The 21,326-nt window shown below is 40.6% G+C and overlaps 1 protein-coding gene across 2 annotated transcripts in view; it reads right to left on the bottom strand.

Moving 5' to 3' along the window:
• ASCC3 (activating signal cointegrator 1 complex subunit 3) overlaps positions 1 to 21,326 on the bottom strand; it is a 702,790-nt gene that overhangs the window by 122,924 nt on the left and 558,540 nt on the right. For both annotated transcript variants that reach the window (XM_073675761.1, XM_073675762.1), the window contains exon 30: positions 19,529 to 19,671. In XM_073675761.1, the coding sequence (XP_073531862.1) occupies positions 19,529 to 19,671 (143 nt within the window). The remainder of the gene's footprint in view (positions 1 to 19,528; positions 19,672 to 21,326) is intronic.

Here is a 21,326-nt window from a genome sequence, read left to right on the forward strand (position 1 = left end):
GGTATATTATGTTGTCACTTGGAAGATGGATATATAAGGTAATAATGGAGGAAAACTTCCACCGCTTTGTGTTCCTTTCTTTGTTTTGGATGTTGTTATAGAGGATTTGGAGATATCCTTGAATACACATAGCAGATTCCATGACAGCACAGTGAGGGTCTGAATATTTCTTGGAAATTAGTATTACTTTGCCAAATATTAACAAAACTCTTCTATTGGATCTGAGAGCCACGTGTGGCATTGAGGGGAGAGTTGTAGAAATGTTACATTGATTCTTAAGCTGGTCAATTTCACTATGATCAATCAGTGTTTCAATACTCTTCACCAATGGGACGGATAACATTGCAAATAGCATTCATACTGTACATTGCAGTTTGATATTACTTTACTAACATACATAATAATAAACAACACATTTTCTGGGTGTCTAGTTAAGGCTGGTGCAGCTGCAACATTGCTACATAATGCAGGTGAGTGGGGTCACACTGTGACTTTTTGTTGCAGCAGTCTATGGGTCCCATGGTGATCCTATTCCCCTTTATTAAACTACAATGTAGCAACTACTGCACTCACTCCTTCTGATGGCCCCCTGTCTGCTCCCGGCGGCGCTGCTGGCTCTTCGGCTGCTCGCGGTAGTATAAAAGGACCTTCCATGATGTCATTTAGTCATGTGACAGGTCACGCGACCACTGACATCGGCGGTCGCGTGACCTGTTACATGACTAAATGACGTGATTGAAGGTCCTTTTTAGAGCACAGCGAGCCGCCGAAGACACCGGACGCACTGTAGTGGAGACCGGGGGCCATCGGAAGGTGAGTATATTGTTTTTTTTATTTTTCAACATTTTTATTTTTTTACTATTTATGCTGCATTTGCAGCATCGTAACTTGGTCACACAACATAAATCCATGCCTGAGACACATACCTGGAAGTGAGAATGAATCGGCCGCTGAATGGCTGCAGGACTCACGTGGCATAATAATGTCATGTGAGCCCCAGGAGACCCAGTGCCATCATTGCTGGAATGGCACTGGCACCGGAGGTGAATATACAGTGGGTACGGAAAGTATTCAGACCCCTTTAAATTTTTCACTCTTTGTTTCATTACAGCCATTTTGGTAAATTCTAAAACTTCATTTTTTTTCTCATTAAAGTACACTCTGCTCCCCATCTTGACTGAAAAAAAACAGAAATGTAGAAATTTTTGCAAATTTATTAAAAAAGAAAAACTGAAATATCACATGGTCATAAGTATTCAGACCCTTTGCTCAGTATTGAGTAGAAGCACCCTTTGACCTAGCACAGCCATGAGTCTTCTTGGGAATGATGCAACAAGTTTTTCACACCTGGATTTGGGGATCCTCTGCAATTCATCCTTGCAGATCCTCTCCAGTTCCGTCAGATTGGATGGTGAACATTGGTGGACAGACATTTTCAGGTCTCTGCGGAGATGCTCAATTGGGTTTAGGTCAGGGCTCTGGCTGGGCCAGTCAAGAATAGTCACAGAGTTGTTCTGAAGCCACTTCTTTGTTATTTTAGCTGTGTGCTTAGGGGTCATTGTCTTGTTGGAAGATGAACCTTCTGCCGAGTCTGAGGTCCAGAGCACTCTGGAAGAGGTTTTCATCCAGGATATCTCTGTACTTGGCCACATTCATGCTTCCTTTAATTGCAACCAGTCATCCTGTCCCTACAGCTGAAAAACACCCCCATAGCATGATGCTGCCACCACCATGTTTCACTGTTGGGATTGTATTGGGCAGATGGCGAGCAGTGCCTAGTTTTCTCCACACATACCGGTTAGAATTATCACCAAAAAGTTCTATCTTCGTCTCATCAGACCAGAGAATCTTATTTCTCATAGCCTGGGAGTCCTTCATATGTTTTTGAGCAAACTCTATGCGGGCTTTCATGTCCTGCACTGAGGAGAGGCTTCCGTCGGGCCACCCTGCCATAAAGGCCCGACTGGTGGAGGGCTGCAGTGATAGTTGACTTTGTGGAACTTTCTCCCATCTCTCGACTGCATCTCTGGAGCTCAGCCACAGTGATCTTGGGGTTCTTCTTTACCTCTCTCACCAAGGCTCTTCTCCCACGATTGCTCAGTTTGGCTGGACGGCCAGGTCTAGGAAGACTTCTGGTGGTCCCAAACTTCTTCCATTTAAGGATTATGGAGGCCACTGTGCTCTTAGGAACCTTGAGTGATGCAGACATTCTTTTAGAACCTTGGCCAGATCTGTGCCTTGCCACAATTCTGTCTCTGAGCTCCTTGGGCAGTTCCTTTGAGCTCATGATCCTCATTTGGTCTGACATGCACTGTGAGGTCTTATATAGACAGGCATGTGCCTTTTCAAATCAAGTCCTATCAGTTTAATTAAACACAGCTGGACTCCAATGAAGGAGTAGAACCATCTCAAGGAGGATCACAAGGAAATGGACAGCATGTGACTTAAATATGAGTGTTTGAGCAAAGGGTCTGAATACTTATGACCATGTGGTATTTGAGTTTTTCTTTTTTAATAAATTTGCAAAAATTTCTACATTTCTGTTTTTTTTCAGTCAAGATGGGGTGGAGAGTCTACTTTAATGAGAAAAAAAATGAACTTTTTAGAATTTACCAAATGGCTGCAATGAAACAAAGAGTAAAAAATTTAAAGGTGTCTGAATACTTTCCGTACCCACTGTAGGCTGTTATTTTATATGGGGGAATATAGTAATTGAGAAGGGGTTGTCCGACTAGTGAACAACCCCTTTAATCTCTGAAACGGATGTTATTCTAATACATCCTGATGGAAGGGGACCTATTAGACAACCATATACGGATAGGTGATGCTTGTTCGCAGGTGAACAGTTTGCCCCAGAAGAATGGAAAGCAATTTGGAATAAAACAGCTTAAAACATCTGCATGCTCAATTTACAAAGAAAACCCACATAAGCTTTCAAAATCCCAGGTTAACTGCATACATTAAACCCATTTCTCTCAAAAATGTGCTGCAGATGGCACCTGCCCTAGTTTTTTTGGTCATGCTTTCTGATTAAAAATTTCAAGACAGAGATGCCATAGCTAGTTTTTGATGTAATGGGTTCTCGTCTTTACCTAAAACCTAAGTTGTATTTTATTCAACAAAGTCTGAATTAAATTGGGCTGTAAGATATTTTAAATTATTCTTACATATTACTGTGGCGGCAAGGTGTTTGACGGCAAAGAAATGGACACAGCGAACCCATCTTTCCCTCATAGAAATATACACCCACATACAGGATGTAAGAGTCATGGAATATTTTACTATAATGCAGAGTTATCAAAAGTAGATTGCCTTAATTCAATGGGCCAACCCTTGGTTTACATGGGAAATGTTAAAATATGAAAAATCAGAGCTTAAATCCATCTTGATGAATACGGCTCTTCCCATATGGATATGGAGACATCACCTCCTTATTTATCTATCCCCACCCATGTACTCCTGTACATTATGTATTCTAGTAGTTCTTTATATTATGTACATATGGTATTATATTGTGTATTCTGTGCATAGTGTATATTATCCTTTATATAATGCTTAATGTAAAAAAAAACTTGGATTACAAAGATCAACCATTACACTATTTCCTCTAAAGGTTTTTTTGTATAATTATCTGATGTCCGATATAATGTATGGCTTGATACATCTTTTCTGGTGTTCTTGTTATACTATGAGAAATGTTCTAAAAATACAGTCATATAAAAAATAGTCTGTTGAAACAATATTTCTGATTTTCATTACTAACACAAAGGCAAAGACATATTGGTTCTCATCTTCTAATATATTTTCCTGTTAAGATCAAATAGTTTACAATTGTGATGACAGAGAAGACAAAAGACAATCTTTTGCCTTCTTGTTTGCTTGGATACATGCTAAAACACATGGTCTAAACCTTAAACCATAACTCTTATATGACGACAAAGAAAAGTCACTGCAATTTATCGCCTTTCTCCACTAGTCTGCAATATACCAAGTAATACTAAAAGCCCACATTTATTAAAATTGGTGTCAATAACATTTAATAAATTTTTGGAACACTTCTTCTAAAAAGAAATACTTCTCTCTTTTTCATTTAGCTTCTTCCAAAAATGGCGCAATTCAATTGATAAATTCCACCTCCAGAATCTCGGCATTATCTACTATACCACGGCCAAAGAAATCTTCATTCATTTGCTCATACTTTTTCTTTAAAATTTACAGCATTTGTTATGTGCAAAAAAACAACAACAACGACGACGACTTTTCTGGATGGAAAGGTCGCACAGGGGGTGCAAATAAAACAATTTAGGATTTTTCAAGCTTAGTGCCTGAGAGCTTGCATTTGATTTTTCCCCACAATTTTATAACAATACAGCAACACCATTTTTCATTTAATACTCCGCTCAGATATATTGTTTCTATAACAAATTAATAGTGAATCTCTTTTTTCCCCCTGGCTTGCTGCCTAGCATGGGTTTGATGCCCCATGGTGCAGTTAGTCATGTTCTGCTAAGCAAAGTAATTTAGCTGGGAAAAAGGATAGAGCCCTTTGCAGGAGAATGTACTAATATACTGTCAGGCTAGCAGCTGGAAGTCCTGGTCACTTCTCACTGACCTCCCTCTAACTTTCACATAAATCACTTCAGCAAACAAAACTATTTTACCTATTGGCACAAATCTCAGGGCTTACATTTCTCCTGATGAATAAGCTTAGCAACGATGGTTTTTTACTATGATGCCCGTTTCCTGTTGGAAATGTTTTGTAGGTTTTATCATTTGTATTATACATAGATATAAAATATTGTTTTACCTCCATTTTCATCATGTACTCATTTACATCTTTATCAACTGATGCGAGATGAGCATTTATCGAACACATTTCTAATATATGTTATGGAAAGTATTTATCTCTAATGCAAGGCTTTATTTACACGCTTTATTTAGTCTATGTGAGCGTAAAAAACTACATAAGAAATCAAGGTGGCTAACATATGAAACGAGTGGTCATCATCTTCTTTCAGGAAGGACTATGTTCATTCAGTCGACATTTCTCAATATGCTGTTTACTAATAACTACTTCTTATTATATGAATTACTTGTTCCCTCTACTATATGGCCTTATTCGTACCCAAGAGGACTGTGTGGACCACCTCAGATGGCCATACACTAGAGATATAGATGATCATTTTAATTCTCTGCTGACAACTCGTGCCTTTTTGCGACATGAAAAAGCGTGCCAGGTGCAGAAAGATATCTTCTAAAAAGTTGTAGGGTGTTGTAAATAAAAAGTTGTCTATGTCAAAAGGCAGATCGGAATCCCACCACCTGAAGCCCAGACCAGGCCATGTCAATTATCAATCGGTGATTTGTTGTTCTAACCTTTGATTGAAAAAATAGCAACATCAGGATAATTACAGCTGTAGAGTCTATAGCCCCTCATACACATTAGTTTAATGTGGGTCGAACCCGCCGATAACAATGGGTTCAGCCAACAGTCTATTGTCGGGGAAGATATAAATGTGGCATGTCTGATTTCGAATTGCCAATCCTATTGCTTTCCCTGTGATATCCCGCCGACAGACATGTCTCATAGAGAACACAGGAGAGTGCCTGTGTATGGGAGAAAAAGCCGAGATAACTGCTGGCTGAACGATCGACCAAACTGTTACTCAGCTCACTGCTGTATAATGTGTATGTGGGGGCTTATGAATTTGGACCGCCACCGATTTTCAAAATTATAGTGGAGTAAAACGTGTCTGCAGCATCCAGATTACTATCACAGCGCTCCACATACTAAACAAGAGGTCAATTAATAGGACTTTGCTGTTGATGTTATCTTAGATATTTTCAGTAAATATCCTACACGCTGATAAACAGTGAAGGAACATTCATAACTGTCGGCCGCGATAAATAAGCTAGTAATCACCCAACAAACTGCTTCCATAGAATTCATAGTTATCGGAAGCACATTGTCTGGGGTAAACAAGGAATTAGCTGCCGACAACATGATGCTGAATGGGGACAAGGTTATCGTATTAACGAATGTTTCCATCAGTTTTCATTAGTCTGTCTAAATGTACCTTTAGGGTTTAAAGGCTGCATAGGAAGTTGCATGCCATGTTCTGGAAACTTAGTCACAAACTTTACTAATGTAATTGTCATCAGAGAACTAACATGATGTGATTTCTTCACATCATGTGGCCTCACCGGCGTTTAACAATAAGTTGATCCAGCATTATATTATCTATCAAACTTATATGTCTCCTGTTGATGTACATAAGATGGGCAGGACCCTTTCTGCAGAATGCCATCATTGCGATTCTCCGAATGCTGACTTTTGGCATATAATATTGTCTTGCCCCCCAATATCCTCTTTTTGGATTAATATTTTTAGGCTGTTGTCCATTCTATTGTCAATTCTTACAGTGGCATGTAAAAGTTTGGGCACCCCTGGTCAAAATCACTGTTATTGTGAACAGTTAAGCAAGTTGAAGATGAAATGATCTCTAAAAGGCATATTGTTAAAGATGACATATTTCAGTTGTATTTTAGGCAAATAAGTATATAGATGGTCTTTTTTTTCATTTAAAAAAAATTATAATAAGTCAAATTGGCCTATGCAAAAGTTTGGGCACCCTTGGAGATTTGTGTGCTTTGATAATTTTGACCAAGGTTTCTGACCTTAATTAGCCTTTTAGGGTTATGGCCTGTTCACTACCATCGTTAGGAAATGCCAGGTGATGAAAATTTCCCAGCTTTATAAAAACCAAGCCTCCTCTAACTTTATGCCAAAAAAACAGCAGCCATGGGTTCTTCTAAGCAGCTTCCTAGCACTCTGAAAATGAAAATGGCGGAGGCCCATAAAGCAGGAGAAGGCTATAAGAAAATAGCAAAGTGTTTTCAAGTTGCCCTTTCCTCAGTTTAAAATGTAATTAAGAAATGGCAGTTAACAGGAACAGTGAAGGTCAAGATAAGGTCTGGAAGACCAAGCAAAATTTCAGTGAGAGCTGTTCGTACGATTGCTAGAGAGGCAAATCAGAACCCCCGCTTGACCTCAAAAGACCTACAGAAAGATTTAACAGACTCTGGCTTTGTGGTTCATTGTTCTACTGTTCAGAGACACCTGCACAAATATGACCTTCATGGAAGAGTTATCAGAAGAAAACCTCTCCTGCAGCCTCACCATAAAATTCAGCATCAGAAGTATGCAAAAGAACATCTAAACAAGCCTGATACATTTTGGAAACAAGTTCGGTCGACCGAAAAGGTTAAAATAGAAGTCTTTGGCCACAATGATCAAAGGTATGTGTGGAGAAAAAAGGCCACCAAATTTCAGGAAAATAACATCTCGCCAACTATTAAGCATAGGGGTGGATCAGTCATGCTTTGGGGTTGTGTTGCAGCCAATGGTACAGGGGACATTTCACGAGTAGAGGGAACAATGGATGCAATGAAATTTCAACAAATTCTTGATGCAAACATAACACCATCTGTAAATATGCTGAAGTTGAAAAGAGGATGGCTTCTACAAATGGTTAATGATCCTAAACAAACATCAAAATACACAATAGGCTACTTCGAAAGGTGCAAGCTGAAGGTTTTACAATGGCCCTCACAGTCCCCTCTTCTGAACATCAATGAAAATCTGTGGCTAGACCTCAAAATAGCAGTGCATGCAAGATGACCAAGGAATTTCACAGAACTGGAAGGATTTTCCAAGGAAGAATGGATGAAAATCCCTCAAACAAGAATTGAAAGACTCTTGTCTTGCTACAAAAAGCTTTTACAAGCTGTGATACTTTCAAAAGGGGGTGCTACTAGGTACTAACCATGCAGGATGCCCAAACTTTTGCATTGGTCCATTTTCCTTTTTCGTCATTTTTAAAATGTAAAAGATTAAAAAATATATATTTTTTGCTTAAAATACAAAGGAAATCTGTTATCTTTAACTTTAGGCCTTTTAGAGATCATTTCATCTTCAACTTGCTTAACTGTTCACAATAACACTAACTTTGACCAGGGGTGCCCAAACTTTTACATGCCACTGTATATTGTGTGAACCTAAACTGGCGTTATTTGGGTTGTTAGACGAAGAACATTGGCAGCATCAAACTCAAGTCATTCTCAGGGAAACCTTATTCTCGGTTAGGAAAACAACTGCTCTCCATTGGATGGCTGACAGACCTCCCACAATTGGCAAGTAGAACTTTTTGCGGAAAAAGTTAGATTTTTTTATTTTCACGACTCTACATTCTAAAGTTTTGTGAAGCACCTGGAGGTTCAGGGTGCTCACCACACATTTAGATAAGTTCCTTGAGGGGTCTAGTTTTCAAAATGGGGTTACTTGTGGGCGGTTTCCACTGTTTAGGAAACATGCGCCCAAGCAGTGGTTTTCCCCCACATATGGGATATCAGCTTACTCAGGAGAAATTTCACAACAAATGGCATAGTTCAATTTCTCCTGTTACCATTATGAAAATGCAAAATTGGGGGTTGAAAAACATTTTTGTGGGAAAAATGTGAAAAATGTATTTTTAAGGCTCAATTTTATAAACTTCTGTGAAGCACCTGGGGGTTCAAGGTGTTCACCACATATCTAGATAAGTTCCCTGAGGAGTCTAGTTTCCAAAATGGTGTCACTTGTGGGGGTTTTCCATTGTTTAGGCACATCAGGGGCTCTCCAAACACAACATGGCATCCGCTAATTATTCAAGCAAATTTTACATTCAAAAAGTTAAATGGCGCTCCTTTCCTTCCGAATACTGCCATGTGCCCAAACAGTGATTTTCACCCACATATGGGGTATCAGCGTGCTCAGAAGAAATTGCACAACAAATTTTGGGGTACATTTTTTCCTGCTACCCTTGCAAAAATAAAAAAATTGTCAAAAAAAGTTAAATGTTCATAAACTTCTTGAATGTAGTTTTGAGCACCTGGAGGGGTGCAGTTTTTAGAATGGTGTCACGTTTCTGTCATAAAGGCCCCTCAAAGTCACTTCAAATGTGATATGGTTCCTAAAAAAATGGTTTTGTAAATTTTGTTGGAAAATTGGGAAATCGCTGGTAAATGTTATTTATTAACTATTTTGTGTGACATATCTCTCTGATTTAAGGGCATGAAAATTCAAGGATGGAAAATTGCAAAACTTTCGCCAAATTTCCGATTTTTTCACAAAGTAACGCAAGTCATATTGAAAAAATGTTACCACTATCATGAAGTACAATATGTCACGAAAATACAATCTCAGAATCAGTGGGAGCCGTTGAAGCGTTCCAGAGTAATTACCTCATAAAGTGACAGTGGTCAAAAGTGTAAAAATTGGCCTGGTCATTAACTTGCTTACCACCTTCGGCGGTAAAGGGGTTGAAGAACGGTAGAACACAAGCTATGATCACTGACATCATTGACATGGAATTCTTTCACTGTCCTGCATTTTCCCCTACTTTCCTCATGATCTCAATGTCAAAAATATATGTTGAAATTAAACGATTAAAAAAAAAAATGCAGAAATTTTATGAAACCGGCTCACAACATACTTCATCAGTGGAATTGGAATAATCGGATCCTCATTATTAAAAGTCACAAAGAAATTGAATCAAAAATAATTTTTGCTCCTCAAAGAAAGACTATGCTTTACCATTTCTGACCAACACAGTTAGTACTCTGTCACATACAATAAGAAAGATTTCTTACACTTAGAAGTTGCTAATATTTTCTTCATGACAGATCTTCTTCTCTTCTTCAAAGCATAGAAGTAGTAAACCCCCCTCGTGGGAGCATGTGTAAAATGTTGAGCCTTTGCGTATGGTTCGGATACCTGCTTCCCAACGTGTTAGAATTTATTGGTGCCTTTGTTGAGGATGGGATTCCATCTGAGTAGATACATTGCCCTGTGTCTGATGCAGGGTATAACTCAGCACGATGATGACAATGCTGGCTCCAAAAGAAAAGACCAGACCAGATTGGACAAGAATGAGCTAACAGATTGTGCAGCCTCGTTCTGTCCCTTAGAGTGTGATATATTGTTTCAAGATGCTAAGTGCACAGACTTTTTCTTTTGGAGCGGATCTGTGGTCGCCGCTGTTGGTTTTTCTCTTTATTTTTACAGAACACTATTAGTGTTCTAATTTCAGGGCACATCAGATTCTTACCATATGCTACTGAGTAATGCCCCTTGATTGCCTGCAATGCCCAGCGAAAGAGAGCGGTGCCAAGAAACACAGGTCTTTAACATGGAGATTTACTAACATTACATCTGCTGCAGATGTTAAATGAAGTAAAAACTTCTTTCTTATAATTAAGTGTTCACTTTTTATGAGGCACTTTTCTGTCATAAAACCCCAGTTCTCAGGAGAGCTCCGGCATGTTGGCGTTCCATGCTAGCTGCTAGATGCAAACACTGGCAATAAAACAGAATTAATATATTAAGCAAGCTGCTCTGGTAGATCAGCACTTGGATATGTGACATTATTGGCAACCAGTGACTTTTATAGTTAACAGCACGGCATAAAAACAATTAGGAAAGACTGTTACAGAACGTCAAGGTGTATTAGTACTTTCTTTATCAATTAAGAACTTTACAAGGAACGTGTGGAAGTCATTTAATTTTATGTCTCATTAATGTGAGGCTAAACTAGTGCGTTTTGTGATTGAAGAAAGATTTCTGAGATCACCAGCACTAAGCACACTGTCAGGATTCCCCTTCTTCCCCGTTTTCCAGTGGTCGTCATGTAACTGCAATTATGAGATTTGCACAGATGAGGACGTGTGCTGATGAAATTCTTCATCTACTTCCCTCAAGAGAAAGAAAACCAGGAAAAGTTGCAAGTTGACATGTGACTACTAGCATGCAAAATGCCAGCCACTGGAGTAGGCGAAAGAGGTGACTGCTGACAGTGTGCATGCTGCATATCATCAAGATTTTGCAATCTGCAGTGACTGTAGAAATGTATATTCAGCCAGGGAAACCCCTTTCATTTTAAATGTATTTTCTCACCAAGTCAGCCTCTTATAAAAACTAAGTTGATCAATGACGTTATGGTTTGTCTTACGCTAGGCAATTAGCGGGTATCACCTTGGTGCCCTGCATTTAGCTACTCATTTAAAGAGAATGTCCCATAAACAACATTTTTCACACTATTCCATAAAATAGATGATAAAAGTATGATTGCTGGGGGTCCTCTTGCTGCAACGCTTATGACTTTGCGAATTGGGGGCTCAAAGTCCCCGGGGTAAATGAAGGGAGCATGTGTGACAACCATGCCTACAAACACGGAATAAAGCAATGGTTTAACATGTTTATTTCTGCTTCATTCATACAGGGGACTTTGGGACCCTGTTCTCATGATCAGTTGGAGTACTAGTACTGCACCCCCCATCGATTACACATTTATCATCTACAGTGCCTTGAAAATGTATACATAGCTCCTGACTTTTCCACATTTTTTCATATTACATCCATAAGCTTGTATGTATTTTATTGGGATTTTATGTAATATACCAACACAAAGTAGTAAGTGTTTGTGAAGTGTAAAGGAAATGACCTATGGTTTTCTAAATTATTATTTTTTTTTTATAACCTAACCCAGCTTTTCTTTTCCCCACAACGTTATCCCTGACCTGTCTGGTGTGTTCTTTGGTTTTCATGATGCTATTTAATCTTTATTATTCTGAAACAAACCTCTGTATTTATGTGACTTCTGGATTCAATTGGTCACTCAGGAATGTATTCAGACAACAGGAGGCTAAATACAAATGCTCATCGCAATTTTCAGGTTTACATTTTTTAAATAATTAGAAAACAATCTATAATTTCCTTTACACTTCACAAATACTTGCTACTTTGTGTTGGAATATTACATAAGATCCCAATAAAATACATTTAAGTTTGTGGGTGTAATGTGAAAAAATGTGAAAAATTGTGGAAAAGTTCAGAGGTTATGAATACTATTTCAAGGACTGCAAACATGTTGTTTTTATGACAACCAGCTGATAAAGGGGATGTGAAAATTAAACGGCAGCCAATAAAATGTATCCAGACAATGTACTGTTTGGACATATTTGGTCCATCAAAGCAAAACCCACTATTACGCACCAACACACTGTCCTGACTCAAATCGGGTCTTGAGGAGACCATCTATGATGTCCATATGAAAATAGTAGAGGACATTGGTCCATTTGTAATAAACTGCCTGTGCGCATTTGAAGATAATGGCTATAGTATGAAGCTTCTTCGCAGTTAGTCTAACATCCAGGAGCCGCTGTAACTATAGGAAATTCATATTTTCACAACCTATATACTAAGAGAAGTTTAAAGCCTGGCTAGAACAACATGACCTATAGTTCTGAGGCATTTATATAAGGATGTTAATGCACTCATATACTGTATAAATGGATATTGAATTGCATATTTTGAAAACGTTTCTGTTTAAGAATGGACATTACTTTTACGCCTTCCCAGTAGCACAATATTCACATCCCTCTCACAATATTCAAGGGAAAAAAAACAGCTATTCAGGCAAGTTAATAAAGTACTCCATGGAATACAAAATTCACCATTTATGAGCAGATGACCAGAAATATAGAAAGCACTGATGCTAATGATTGCACATGCACAGCTGTAAGCAGTAAAAACTTTCACTATTGTTAGGTCCAGCACCAGGCGTGCAGGCAGAAACACAAGACTGAAAAATGCTGCTACCGTACATCTAATGACAATTAATTTGATTTCTTTGCTTTGTTACATCTAAGAACTTTTAAGCAGTTCACGTTTTTTTTCAATAAAACATCTGAAAAAAAAATGTTCTTGAAAGTCAATTGCTTCACCCACAGTTTCCTTAAAATCTTTTCAAGTAGTAAGCCATGTATGCTCTTATATTATTTGTGGTGTAATGTACATTCCGGCATGCTGATTTGTGCTGAGGCCCCCACGGATCCTAGAAAAGAAGGGGCAGAAGCGATACACGATGCATCTCTTTTGCTGTGATTGGCTCTTCCCTCTGAGTGCAGCAGAGAAGGAACTCATCTACTTCTCATAAAGCCATTTCTCAACCGGGCAGTGTTATACATAGTCAATGGTACAAATCACTTATTTGAAGGCTGCTATCCCTTTGCTTTCACTGTTGATCGGAGCCTTATAATCTGGACCTTCAATGATCAGTCTTGTCACTATGACATATTAACCAGTTCAACACCAGACCATTTACCCCCATTCCTGGCACATTTTCGTTTTTTTTACAGGGGCGAGGCAAGTAATAGAGATTTTGATTGACAATGGCATTTTTTATATATATTTTTAAATTCATTTTTTTCCCTGTTATTTTTTATTTATGGTTTTATTAATTGTATTTTTCATTCATTGTGCACATTGTATCCCCATAAGGTAAAAAAAAGACCTTTTTTTGGGGGAGGAGGGAGGCATTTCAATATTTTAACCCTTCACCACAGAGCCTGTTTCACCTTCATGACCGGACCAAATTTTACAATTCTGATCAGTGTCAATTTATGAAATAATTACTCTGGAACGCTTCAACAGATCCCACTGATTCTGAGACTATTTTTTGTGACATATTGTACTTCATGATAGTGGTAAAATTTATTTGATATGACTGGCATTTACCATATTTTTCAGAATATAAGACACACCAGACCATAAGACGCACCTAGGTTTTAGAGGACGAAAATAGGAAAAAATAGTAAGGAAAAAATGTGGTTATGATGCACTGTTATCGGGGAGGGGGTTTGCTGCTGACACTGGTATAGGGGTAATGTCCCCCAATTCTGTTAATATCCTCCATCCTGGTATGTATGGCCCCTCCTTCCTGGTATACGTGGCCCTCATCCCCATCCTGGTATGCATGGCACCCCTTGATCCCCCATCCTGGCATTCATGGCACCCCTTGAACCCCCATCCTGGCATTCATGGCACCCCTTGAGCCCCCATCCTGGTATGAATGGCACCCCTTGAGCCCCCATCCTGGTATGCATGGCACCCCTTGAGCCCCCATCCTGGTATGCATGGCACCCCTTGAGCCCCCATCCTGGTATGCATGGCACCTCTTGAGCCCCCATCCTGGTATGCATGGCACCCCTTGATCCCCAATCCTGGCATTCATGGCACCCCTTTAACCCCCATTCTGGCATTCATGGCACCCCTTGAGCCCCCATCCTGGTATGCATGGCACCCCTTGAGCCCCCATCCTGGTATGCATGGCACCCCTTGAGCCCCCATCCTGGTATGCATGGCAACCCTTGAGCCCCCATCCTGGTATGCATGGCACCTCTTGAGCCCCCATCCTTGTATGCATGGCACCCCTTGATCCCCCATTCTGGTATGCATGGCACCCCTGATCCCCCATCCTGGTATGCATGGCACCCCTTGAAACCCCATCCTGGTATGCATGGCACCCCTTGAGCCCCCATCCTGGTATGCATGGCACCCCTTGAGCCCCCATCCTGGTATGCATGGCACCCCTGATCCTCCCCGATCCTGGTATGCATGGCACCCCTTGAGCCACTATTCTTGGAATGCATGGCACCCCCTTGAGCCACTATTCTTGGAATGCATGGCACCCCCTTGATCCCCCATCCTGGTATGCATGCCACCCCTTGAGTCCCATCCAGGTACGCATGGCACCCCTTGAGCCCCCATCACTCTGCCCACGAAAAAAATAAACAATCATACTCACCTCCTCTCTCCTCCGGCGCTGTCCGACACTCTCACTGTGTGAGCCGCGCATGGCGTCCTTGCCATGCGCTCTCACACAGTGAAGTGCTGTGCCGGAATAGTTACTGCTCCCCACGCCGGGACTGTGTGCGTGGGGAGCAGTGACCATTCAGTCTCTTCAACAGCCGGCACACTGTACCGCAGTGAGGCTCCTGCTGCCGCTCTGTTGTCTATGGGGTTGGGTTGTAGGGAATATTCATGAGATTTAATAGCAGGCACACTGACCGCAGAGCGACAGCAGGAGCCGCGCTGTGGCTACAGTGTGCCGGCTATTAAGGAAAATGAATATTCATTGCTCTCCACGCCCATGGGCATGGGAAGCAGGGAATACTCATTTTCTTTAGTAGCGGGCACAGCATAGGCCCCAAAATTTGTTGACTGAAGTAGCTTGTATCAATTAAAATTTAACTTTTAATCAAAGACTTTTAATAAAATAAGGTGCAAGTGCTCACAGACTGACATATACACAATAAAAGAGTGATCCACTCATACACTCCTTTTCTCCAGTTATCACACACAATAACATCAGGTGTTCACATGACCTTTCACATGTATAAATGGTTACCCCACCTATATTCAATGCAGGAAAATTTACCCAGAAAGATCCTGCTCAGATGCAATAATGGTCATACAACAAACAGCATCTAATGGTACACTTCAGTGACCATCTTATTTTAATACTAACTAGATAAGGGTCAATGTAAAATATATATTGAAAGATGCTTGTTAGATAGGAGAAAATATAAAGGTAACATATTTATTCACCCATAAAGCAGCAATTTGTAGTGTTAGAGTCTTCCCAAAATAAATAACCCTCTTTCATGGTTATGATACTTAAATTGTACACATACACCAAGGGCCAGGGACAGGACTCACTTAATTTCTAACCCTATACCACATATCCCCAGTTTAAATACACCTGGGAAAGAGAAAGGGAATATAAATGGAATGATCTCACCCATAAATCTTAGAGACTTCTACTATTCATTCTCATTGAGGTGAGCATCATCATATTCTAATTTAGTGAGATGCACCGGTATATACAGTACAGACCAAAATTTTCTTATTTAAAGATTTTTCTGTATTTTCATGACTTTGAAAATTGTACATTCACACTGAAGGCATCAAAACTATGAATTAACACATGTGGAATTATATACTTAACAAAAAAGTGTGAAACAACTAAAAATATGTCTTATATTCTAGTTTCTTCAAAGTAGCCACCTTTTGCTTTGATGACTGCTTTGCACACTCCTGGCATTCTCTTGATGAGCTATAAGAGGTAATCACTGGAAATGGTTTTCCAACAATCTTGAAGGCGTTCCCAGAGATGCTTAGCACTTGTTGGCCCTTTTACCTTCACTCTGCGGTCCAGCTCACCCCAAACCATCTCGATTGGGTTCAGGTCCGGCGTAGCACCCCATCACTCTCCTTCTTGGCCAAATAGCCCTTACACAGCCTGGAGGTGTGTTTGGGGTCATTGTCCTGTTGAAAAATAAATGATGATCCAACTAAACGTAAACCGGATGGAATAGCATGCCGCTACAAGATGCTGTGGTAGCCATTCTGGTTCAGTATGCCTTCAATTTTGAATAAATCCCCAACAGTGTTACCAGCAAAGCACCCCCACACCATCACACCTACTCCTCCATGCTTCACGGTGGGAACCAGGCATGTAGAGTCCATCCGTTCACCTTTTCTGACACGGTGGTTGGAACCAAAGATCTCAAATTTGGACTCATCAGACCAAAGCACAGATTTCCACTGGTATAATGTTCATTCCTTGTGTTCTTTAGCCCAAACAAGTCTCTTCTGCTTGTTGCCTGTTCTTAGCAGTGGTTTTCTAGCAGCTATTTTACCATGAAGGCCTGCTGCACAAAGTCTCCTCTTAACAGTTGTTGAAGAGATGTGTCTGCTGCTAGAACTCTGTGTGGCACTGACCTGGTCTCTAATCTGAGCTGCTGTTAACCTGCGATTTCTGTGGCTTGTGACTTGGATAAACTAATCCTCAGAAGCAGAGGTGACTCTTGGTCTTCCTTTCCTGGGGCGGTCCTCATGTGAGCCAGTTTCTTTGTAGCGCTTGATGGTTTTTGCAACTGCACTTGGGGTCAATTTCAAAGTTTTCCCAATTTTTCGCACTGACTGACCTTCATTTCTTAAAGTAATGATGGCCACTCGTTTTTCTTTACTTAGCTGCTTTTTCTTGCTATAATACAAATTCTAACAGTCTATTCAGTAGGACTATCAGCTGTGTATCCACCTGACTTCTGCACAACACAACTGATGGTCCCAACCCCATTTATAATGCAAGAAATCCCACTTATTAAACCTGACAGGGCACACCTGTGAAGTGAAAACCATTTCCGGTGACTACCTCTTGAAGCTCATCAAGAGAATGCCAAGAGTGTGCAAAGCAGTCATCAAAGCAAAAGGTGGCTACTTTGAAGAACCTAGAATATAAGACATATTTTCAGTTGTTTCACACTTTTTTGTAAATTAAATAATTCCACATGTGTTAATTCATAGTTTTGATGCCTTCAGTGTGAATGTACAATTTTCATAGTTATGAAAATACAGTAAAATCTTTAAATGAGAAGGTGTGTCCAAACTTTTGGTCTGTACTGTATATTTATTATTATTTTGTGATTTATTTATTTTTTTTTATATATTTTTACAATTTTTTTTCATTTTTATTAACTTTTTTTTTACTTTTTCACTTTGTCCCACTATGGGACTTTCACTATTTGCAGACTGATTGCTTGTATAGCATAGCGATGCAGCAGCATTCCTATGTTATGTAAACTGTAAGCCCTGCACTGACAGGCAAAGTTTTCAGATCACTCACTGCGCATGATCTATCAACTTTGCTAGCTCTGGTGACCCGGATGTAGTCATGACATCGGGTCACCATGGTAACGAACGGGCCCCGCAATGACGTTGTGGGGTCTCTGATCCAATGGCAGAGGAGCTTTCTTCCCTCAGACAGCCCCTCTGCCTGCATGCTAAATACTGCTATCGAAGCATTTAGCGGGTTAAAGTGCCGGGATCGGTGCGACACCGCTCCTGGCACTGAGTCCAGGGTGTCAGCTGTCAGAATCAGCTGACAACCGGCGGCGATCGCCATGACGTATATATTTTGCATCGGTCGGGAAGTCCTTCCCGAAGACGACATATGTAGTGCAAATGTCGGGGAGGGATTAATTTCCAGCTTATTTCACTTGTAACTGGGGATGGTATATTAGAGAGAAAATGACAGTGACATAAAAATGAATCCCCAAAAAATACTTAAATATATGGACTGAGAAAAAGTTCACAGCTCTTTAAACTGATAATGAAGTAATTATCCGCTTCTACTCCTCTTTGGTCAGGCCTCATCTGAAATACTGTGTCCAGTTCTGGGCATCACATTAAGAAACTGGAGCAGGTTCAGAGATGAGTGACCAGGATGGTGACCGGTCTGCAAACAATGTCCTATGAGGAACGGTTAGAGGATTTGGGAATGTTTAGCTTGCAAAAGAGAAGACTGAGAGAAGTAATAGCTGTCTACAAATTTCTCAAGGGCTGTCACACTGTAGAAGGATCATCTTTATTCTCATTTACACAAGGAAAGACTAGAAGCAATGGGATGAAACTGAATGGGAGAAGATACAGATTAGATATTAGAAAACGTTTTGACTGTGAGGGTGATCAATGAGTGGAGCAGGCTGCCCCGAGAGGTGGAGAGTTCTCCTTCAATGGAAGTCTTCAAACAGAGGCTGAACAGATATCTGTCTGAGATGGTTTAGTGAATCCTGCAGTGAGCAGGGGGTTGGACATGATGACTGCGGAGGTCCCCTCCAACTCTAACATTCTATGATTAAATTTTCTTTTTTTTAATCCACATGGACAAAAAAACACAGCATACACAGCGCTTGTTCAGCATTGTGTATACAGCAATAGAGATGGCACATACGGTAATAAACTTTCTGGGCACCTGGCTGTCTCTGACAGTCAGATTCCCACTCACACAACTTCAAGTCAATTGATCTGATAAATATTTGCAAAGTTTTTATTTTCATGTGTGCTATTGATTTATCAATAAAATTTCAAATGACCGTTGCTATTTTGAGGATTTCTGAATATGGAGGTTTGCTCCATATGTAACAACATTCACATTTGCAAGATTTTACATTTTCAGACAAATACAATATTTCAATCTGACATTACAAAGCTGCAAATGCTATCTCAAAATTGAAGAAAACACCTAAGAACTGAATCCTCAGAGTAGGGAAGGATTTTTAAGTCAATATTGAGAAATAAACACAGAGGGCGCCACTACTTTAGTCCAAAACGTATGGACTTTGAATGGCATCCATACATACTTAGAGCATCAGTGATGTACTAGGGACTTGTCAGAGATCTACTAGTTGCATACCCACGCTCTACAATAGATCATACACAGTGATTAAGAGACCCTTCTAATATTTCAGAGAGCATTTTATCAGTTATTGTTGAACTAGACAACCCCTTTAAAAGATATAAACAGCAGAATCACTTGTATCTGAACCCCTTTATATGAACATCTAATAGTATTCTTCCTCAATCCTTTAGGAACCAGTCTTTCATTGACACACATTTAAAATAAGCAAAATGATAGTTTCTGGACTTAGTCTTGCACCACTAAAGATGAACAAACGATGTGAGCTCCTGTACTGATCACAATTTATTAGATATAGTTGCATTAAATATATTAGTAAGAAAAGACTTCTTGTGGGAATATTCAAGCAATATTCTAAAACATGTAAACAGGATATTATAAGTACATACCTCCCTTTCATCCATATTGAGCCACTGCTTGGGGTCATTTTCAGTTGCTAGAAATGCAATCAAATCGATAGCAGTGAGTCGGGTTTGACGTCTGGATGACACAAAGATGAGGACAGGCTTTGCAGGAGAATGACTTCTTATAGCTGCAATAATGAGAAAGTAACAAACTGTTTAATAGTTTGTGTGACTATACAAAGGGCACGCTTCCTTACCTTCAAGAATATATTCCTGCTAAAGCATTTGACTAAGCTGAAAGCTTCAGAGGAATCAAGCTCCCTTTTGATCGTTTCAAAAATGTATTTTGCACATAATCAGTTTTACTACATACATAGGCGGATTATAATGAGGGAAATCTGGTCTACTGCCCGGGACCCGGGGCTCTGGGGGGGCCCTCATTATAATGTTTTGTGCAGCGCACATATCCCAGCAGGCAGAGGCAGGTTGGGCCGGGGGGGCTCTGGGCCGCTCCCCCACCTGCTGTGTAGGGCCGCCTGCTTCTTCTTCAGGCTGGCCAGCACTGCACCTGTAAACTTGTTTGTGTGCTGGTCCGGCCGCATCACAGCTAGCAGACACGGCCCTGTGCGGCGCCGTGTCAGCTAAACTGACGTCCTGCACTGCTGCTCACCACCAGAGAGGAGGTGGACTGGAGCCAAGCTGTGGGATGGTGACGGTGAGTGACGTGTGCGTGTATGACACAGTGTGTCTGTGTGTGCATATATGATTGTGTATATCTATGTATGTGTGATATCTCTGTTTATATGTATATTTGTGTAGGTCTTCAAATGTATTTATGCCCGTATGTGTCTTTATATATGTTTGTGTGTGTGTGTGCAAATTTTTGCGACTCGTATATATGGGCAAGTGTATACATAACTGCGTGTGTGTAGGTTCGTGACTGCATGTGTATGACTGTGTGCGTGCCTGCTGGTGTCTGAGTGTGTGTGTGACTGCATGTGTGTGTACAAGACTGCGTGTGTCAATGCATGTGCATGACTGTGTGCGTCCCTGTGGGTGTCTGACTGCATGTGTGTGTGTCTGCGTGTGTGTGTACAAGACTGCATGTGTGACTGTGTGTGTACTGTATCTAGGGAGGCTATGTGGGGGCTCATAGTGTATCTAGGGAGCTACGTGGGGCCTCATACTGTATATAGGGAGCTCTGTGGGGCCTCATACTGTATATAGGGAGCTCTGTGCAGCCTCATACTGTATATAGGGAGCTCCGTGCTGCCTCATACTGTATATAGGGAGCTACATACGGCCTCATACTGTATATAGGCAGCGCTGTGCGGCCTCATACTTTATATAGGAAGCTCCATGCGGCCTCATACTGTATATAAGGAGCTACGTGTGGCCTCATACTGTATATAGGCAGCTATGTGCGGTCTCATACTGTATAAAGGAGGCCAAGTGCGGCCTCATACTGTATATAGGGAGCTATGTGCGGCCTCATACTGTATATAGGGAGCTCCGTGTGGCCTCATACTGTATATCGGGAGCTATGTGGGGCCTCATACTGTATATAGGGAGCTCCATGTGGCCTCATACTGTATATAGGGAGCTCCGTGCGGCCTCATACTGTATATAGAAAGCTCCGTGGGGCCTCATACTGTATATAGGGAGCTCCATGTGGCCTCATACTGTATATAGGGAGCTCCGTGCGGCCTCATACTGGATATAGGGAGCTACGTGCAGCCTCATACTGGATATAGGGAGCTACGTGTGGCCTCATACTGGATATAGGGAGCTACATGCGGCCTCATACTGGATAAATTTGGAAAATACAAATTGATGCATTGCA

The sequence above is a fragment of the Phyllobates terribilis genome, unplaced genomic scaffold (genome assembly GCF_046119375.1).
Source record: "Phyllobates terribilis strain yellow unplaced genomic scaffold, ASM4611937v1 Scaffold_3__8_contigs__length_932513732, whole genome shotgun sequence".
In the NCBI taxonomy this organism is placed as follows: domain Eukaryota; kingdom Metazoa; phylum Chordata; class Amphibia; order Anura; family Dendrobatidae; genus Phyllobates; species Phyllobates terribilis.